The sequence below is a fragment of the Medicago truncatula genome, chromosome 6 (genome assembly GCF_003473485.1).
Source record: "Medicago truncatula cultivar Jemalong A17 chromosome 6, MtrunA17r5.0-ANR, whole genome shotgun sequence".
NCBI lineage: Eukaryota > Viridiplantae > Streptophyta > Magnoliopsida > Fabales > Fabaceae > Medicago > Medicago truncatula.
Window position 1 is genome coordinate 9,554,502 of NC_053047.1, and position 7,260 is coordinate 9,561,761.

Sequence of the window (7,260 nt, forward strand, 5' to 3'; positions counted from 1 at the left end):
TTTATTCAAGTGTTATTGGATAGAAGATGATGTTTAAGATTAATATAAAAATGATTATTTAAAAGAAATAATTCTCTAGAAATTTTTATTTGAAGTTAAAGTTTTTTTTTTTTCTTTACAAGAGTGATACTAACTTTTCTGAATACTCTCTCATCTACCACGCTGACTAAAATTATTAGAATTTACTGTAAAAGAGAGTAGAACTAGTTAGTTAAAAAAGCTACTAAAAAATATTCCAAAATATATATTTTTAGATCACAATTAATTTAAAAACTTAAACAAACACAATTAAAATCATCAAGGCATAATTTTTTTCATATAAAAACTATCTTAAATAATATAACATTTGATATACCGGAGACAACATTTCACCTATTTATTTATGGGTGTAAATGAAATGACAAACACCATCTCAAATTTAAAAACACAATTATAAGATCGAGTTTAAATTCAAATAAAATTGTCCAACTAACAATATCAACATATCATCTGAGTTGGGAGGCCAGATACAATGCTCCACGTTACAAATTTTAATATTAGACTCTAAAAAAAGAAAAATAAACTTTTTGATTTATGCAATGGCAAGTTAATCAAAACTAAAATAAAGTCAAACCTATCCATTGTATTATTAACATACTTTAGCCAAAAACTGAAAAAAGGAACACTTATCTAAATAAGCACTTTTTCTAATTATAAATGAATGTACATTAAAAAATAAAATAAAGCCAAACTTATCACATTGTATTATTGACATAATTTATAGTCAAAAACTGAAAAAAGGAATATTCTTGCATGTTCAAATGAATGGACATTTAAGTCATTACAGCTTATCTGAATAATCACTTTTTTTAACTATAAATGAAGAAGAACAACACAAGTGAAAGAATTACTGTGCTGACATCACACTTCACTCCTTCAACTTCAATGGCTTCCGAGAAAGAAGCTGCTCTTGCTGCCACTCCTCCTGACGCTGATTCTCCCACCATGTATGCTTCATTCTTCTCTTCTACGTTCATTTTCTCTTTCTTATTGTTAATTTTTTCATGGATTTTACAATTTTTTTTTCATAAAGTTTCGATTTTTTCATGTTTTGATTATCTGGGTTTTGCTTAAACGTTAAAAAGGTTACATTTTTAGTTTTTGATTAAAAAAGGTTGCATTTTTATGTAGTTTGGGTTATTGGGTATTGAAATTTTGACTTTTTTTTTTTAGAATTAAGTCAATGTTATTGGGACAATGAATTGTGTGATTTTTGGAACTATTTTGCTCGTTACATTATGAAGATCTATGTTTGGTTTTTCCATGTTTTGATTATTTGTGTTTTTGTTTGTAGATACAGAAATCCTAAAATGGTTGCATTTTTATGCAGTTAGGGTTAAAGGGTGTTGGAATTTTTAGATTTTTTTTAGAGTTAAATCAATTTTCTTGGGAAAATGATTTGTTTGAAATTGTGTGATTAATGGGACCCACTTTTGAAGTTTGTTGTTTGCTTGATTTTACTGGATCATACATTTGATGAGATTTTGATCAGTGTTTTTGATGAGGTGATGGTGCATTCACCCAAAATTATTTGAAAATCAAAGGTTATAGAGTTTTAAATAGAGGTTGTCGATTGGGATTGCGTCATGATCCTTGATATTGCGAAGAATTGCGGTTAAATGTGACCTCAACTGTGGCCATGTTTGGAAACTTATGAAGCCGTTATGTCACGGCCTAGCATCCACATTCCGGTATCGGCAACATAAGAAACCGTTATGTCGAGGCTTAGATTGCGATCATAGACCGTTATTTGAAACCCTAGGTTCTGTCTGCTTGTGTTTGGATGCGTATATAATTCTTTTTTCTTAATGTTTTATTCTGAATGTGATATTCTGTGATGCACAGATTTGACAAGATCATCAACAAGGAGATTCCTTCTACTGTTGTTTATGAGGATGATAAGGTACTTTCTGATGTGTGATTGTAAATAGTGTGATAATGTACTGCTTGATGTGTGTAAACTAACCAGTGTTGTCAACCGTGGATAGTGGAAAATAGCGGTTTGTTCAAATTTCTGTATGCTGCAGTGCCATAACGCTGTCATAGTCGCTATTTGACAACACTTTGTACTAAATAGCGTACAACAATAGTGATATGTTCAAATTCCGTTACACTATAATGCTATAGTGCCACTATTTGACAACACGGGTGAAAATATCATCAATCTAGATTTATGTTGAAATTCCATTGTTTGTTTTGTTATGTATGCTTATCAGTTTTAGTGGAAGTTCTTCATCCAAACTCACACACGTGCCTGTTTCTTTACTGTCTAGAGTCTAGACACTTTTTTTGTGTAAAAATGCAGACTGTTCAAAAGATTTTCAAGTGTATCTCCACATTTAAATGTTAATGGGTTGAAATTATGCTTCACTTTAATTTTATTCAAATCCTTGTTCATTTTAAAGACAAGTTCACTTTGAAGAAGCGTAATCTTAGCTTCGTTTATGGCTTTAACTGTTGCGAAAATAATTGTTTTATGGACCTAATTATTAAGCATAATTTATATTTTTACCTTTTGTGTTTTAAGTCATGGGATCTATATTGATTTTTCCCCTCTTTTGTAAGGTGCTTGCCTTTAGGGACATACAACCTCAAGGTCCTGTGCACATTCTACTCATTCCCAAAGTCAGAGATGGGTTGACTGGCATATCCAAGGTAACTTTTAGCCACTCTTTCAGTGTCCATAGACATTATGTTGTACCAAATTTTCGTTTGAAAAGAAAATCATGCAATTGCAATTGTTTACGCCACTGTTTTTATGCATTAATTATTTTCTTAAACACAAATTATTAACGTCATTAATTTCATTTGCATTTTGATGTAAATTTGTCCTTTCTTGGAGAAAATGATAGATTTCATTTAGTATCAGTCTGTTGATACCATGAAAATTGCTTTGAATAAAAAGATTGTCCAGCTTGTCTCATCCTGCAATAAAGACACTTTTTTAACTTTGAAGTGCTATGGCTTATTGTCTTGTAAAGTTGGAGTTATGGATTCACTGCATCCTTTTCGATGTTATCTTTCTTAAAGAAATTACTTCCTAAGCTATTTTGAAGTTATTCTTTCATATTGTTTATGCTGTTGATTTTAAATCCTTGACTGGAACTAATACCTTATCTTTATTTAAAGTCTATAGCGTTTTCAAATACAAATTATTTTGTTCTAAAACAGGTTCATGATGTCACTTCATTTTCCACGACCTGAAATTCGGTGTAAAATCAATCTTGTTTGGCGTCTATTTTACTATGACAACTTCGAGGCTATTTATGCCTTTGATAGTTCATTTTTTTTCGTACTCATCTTGGCTTTAGCATGCTACAACTCTTTATTAGTTACTTTTAAATGAATCAATCAATAATACCGAAAGAACATGTTTTTAAAGTTTATATCGCATTATGAGAATATTATATATTATTCTCAAGCTCAATTTCTGGGAAATGTTTCTCCAGGCTGAGGAGAGGCACATTGACATTCTTGGCCGACTTCTTTACACTGCTAAGCTGGTTGCCAAACAAGAAGGTCTTGACGATGGCTACAGGGTTGTAATTAATGATGGACCAAAAGGATGTAAGTGTTATTATTATTATTCATGACAGCACTTGAACTTTGATGAGTAACATCATTTTTTTCGAGCTGTTGATTCTTGAGTGATTCTCTATCTATATCATATATTGAGTTTGATTTTTTTTTTTTTAACAGGCCAATCGGTTTACCATATCCATGTGCACGTTATTGGCGGTCGACAGATGAACTGGCCACCGGGCTAAAATGTAGGAAAGGATTTGTGGCAAACCGTCAGGAATCATAGAACAATAATACTCTGATGGCTGTGCTATCTTTCGTTAATGATTTAAGTAACTAATAATTTGATACATGGTATTTGAAGCTACTAAGATTATTACTTTATATATAAGTATTGAATGTGTTCAAACTGTTGTTGAATTTAGGTTAAAACTAAGTATCGAAGTCGTTTTTATAGATTGTGATTGCTGTTGTTAACATTTCACATCGATTAGAGATATGGGTAGACTAGTCTTCTCCAGTAACAATATTGCGGCTGCATAACGTGATACAGTCTGCAATTTCAGATGTTTTGGTCCTGAAGAAGATTTTCAATTGCGGTTATCATGTTATGCAGCCGCAATATTGCGGTTGCCACATTGCTTTCAACCGCAGTAAGCTTCCATTGCAGTGTGATTCTAAATTACAGTAAAAACCGTATCACAATAACGTAACATAGTGGGCGCAACAGCCGCATCTCACCACATCAGGCCACGGCAGACCATGTAGTTCTCAGCCAAATTATTTTTTATGTTCCTTTTTTTATATGAATAGATTTCGATGGTATTTTAAAAAGGATTAGAAATGTTTTAAAGCTTTGTAGAGTCGATAGAGAGAAATACGCGGCAATGACCATAATATGTATCGCAACAGCCACAATGCTTGCGATCATAGTGGTTGCAATCGCATCTGTGCTGCAACCACAATTTAAAACCCTAATCCTAAACTTGGGGGACTGTTGAGATCCCACATAAACTAGATATATGGATAAGTTAGTTCTTATAAGACTTGTCAATTTTTCATTTCTAAGATGCTAGTGGCATCAATTATTGTGGGTGGGAATTTAGTTGTGTTCATGTGACTGAATGATTCATTGTCCAAATATGTTGCCTAATAAATGAGAGTGTACAATAAGTTACTAAAAGAAGAAAAAGCTAATAAAATAGTAATTGTGGTTGTCAATGGTAGTTGATGTTGTTTGGTTGTTTGTTGAGCAATCCATATGCTTTTCTCTAATCTCAACATTACTTGTTTTGATCATCTTTTTATTTAAATAACTCAAAAAATTATACACAATTAACATAATTAGTTGTTAAATTAATCAACAAATTAAATTAACTCAATTTAATCATTTCTACCAAAAAATGAAGGTGCAATCATATTAACATTAATATATCGAATTTCATCACAATTTTGCAGTTAAGCGTTTTTAGGCGATAATAGTGCTCATGGACTTGAAACAAGTTCCTTTCATCCTAAATTTTATTATAAAAGAAAAGGAACGAGGAGTATAAATAAAAAAATAATTTCATACAACTGCGATATGTAATAGAAGATGACTTGTATTTACCGCTACACCTGATGTTAATTGATCCTACAACTGTTACATAGATCCGTTACACGTGTAGAGGATCCTATCCTCGCTACGCTGCGCACCGCTGCGTTGCGGTGCGGCCACCGATTGACTACAGATGAATACATACAAAAGAAATGAAGTAATATCATTACCATACTGCTGTATTTTGTCTGGCAATTGAAACCTTGCAATAAATAACCGGCAATACAGATTGTATCACTGTCATATTATCAATCAAGGCTTGAGAATAGAAAGTCACACTCTCTCTTATATTCAAAGAAGATTTTTTTTGAAGAGAAGATAGTTGAAAACTAGACATATTAAAATTCATGGAATAAAAAAAATAAATTCAAATACTTCTACTTAGTAGTACATGAGGACCATGCATAATTTATTTATTTTCCCCTCAAAAAAAATGCATAATTTATTTAACATAACATTTTTTTCTCATAAATAATAAAAGGACAAGGTATTGAGATTCCCAACAACCCCAACTACTAATGTTGCACTATGCCAAATTTTCTCAAGTGATATTAATGAAAACCAAAACCAAAACTAAATGCAACAAGTTATCTTGTCTACATGCACATTTTTCATCAATTCTTAGTTGGCAATAACACCATTTCTCTACACATATAATAGTATATAACCAAAAGCTTATATACATTAATCTTTCAAATTAAATTGAAGGTATTTGCTTTCATAGTTTTATTCTCCATGCCTCATGGCTTCTCTTGTTCTTCTTCTATCTTTTCTAGTTAGAAATAAAAACCAAGAACATTCCATTGTTTCTTCTACCTCTTTTTGCACTATTAAAGATGATTCATGTTTGAATGCAAGATGGACACAACAAAGAGAATGGAGTAACTATGAAAGTGAATTGGAGAAGAATTTGGAAGAGAATATTTTACAAGAGTCAAAAGTTTGTATCTATTTGGTTTAACCAAACCCTAGAAATGTGAGTTATTGGTTCATGGTTCATGATGAATAATGTATAAATTTTTATTTTATTTATCATTGTAGTAATTTAAACTGTTTTATATGTATATCTATAGTGTTTAATTTATCTCATCTATTTACTTATCAACTCCTTTTGTTCTATCTTCTTCCTCTCCCCTACTTTTGGTTGTAAATTGTGTTTCTTTTTATCAAGATTTTAAATCACACTGATAGGGTTGTGAATAACTGTCAAATGATGTTGATACAGCCTCAGTCATAGTTGTATTAGAGGTATGTAGATAATAAAATTTATGTCGTATTATAAAAATATACGCTGAATGATCTGCTGAAGAATCTAATTGACCATCAATAGATTCTTTCATTCCAACCATATTTTTTTCATCCATAAAACTCGACCCAGATACCTTGTTTAAAAGGTTCAAATCCAATTCCACTCGGACCAAATATAATGTTGATAGCGGCACTTTTTTTTAACTCTTTGTACAATCATATTGAGCTGCATTATTTTGCAAGCTCTAATATATGGTAAGGTATGTTACAAGTATATTATTCCTTCAAAAAAAAAATATTACAAGTATATTATATATAGTATAAGTGCACTTATGAATTTCTTCACGCAAAAAAAAAAAAAAAAAAAAAAATCGAACTTATGAATTCATGGTTTTGAAGTTTTTGATCAGCTAATTCATGGTTTTGAAATTTCAAACAATATAATGTAGAATAACCACTTATGTTTTTGATATGGCAAAAACCACTTTCTTTAGCCATTGTATTCATAATAGGTGGTCCTCATGGCACCTACTATGGTGGTCCACCATAAATGCAACCTCACTTTAATCATCTAAAATTTTAAAGTTGTACAAACTTTCTAATTGAAGCTAGTCTTTCCAATTCTTTCTTTCATATCACACTGAGTTGAAAAAAAATAATGTTGGTTCATCTTGATATTGCAAAATAAATATACACTTTATAGATTCAACAAAATTACGATATCATTATGATATTTTGTTCAACTCGTTCTGATAACAAAAATACCCTAATCAGTTTTTAAACAAGGTAAGGTGAAATCCAATTAGTTTATACATAATCTATGATTTTCAACATTTACTAACTACATGATTAGT

General features: G+C 31.0%; 1 protein-coding gene across 1 annotated transcript; it reads left to right on the forward strand.

Moving 5' to 3' along the window:
* The first annotated feature begins 829 nt into the window (after positions 1–829).
* On the forward strand, positions 830–3,993 carry LOC11417509 (14 kDa zinc-binding protein). Its single transcript, XM_003618863.4, has 5 exons — positions 830–986; positions 1,885–1,942; positions 2,605–2,694; positions 3,489–3,606; positions 3,739–3,993. Exons 1-5 carry the CDS (start codon positions 859–861, stop codon positions 3,804–3,806), a joined length of 462 nt encoding a protein of 153 aa, XP_003618911.1. The 5' UTR covers positions 830–858; the 3' UTR covers positions 3,807–3,993.
* Positions 3,994–7,260: the final 3,267 nt, after the last annotated feature.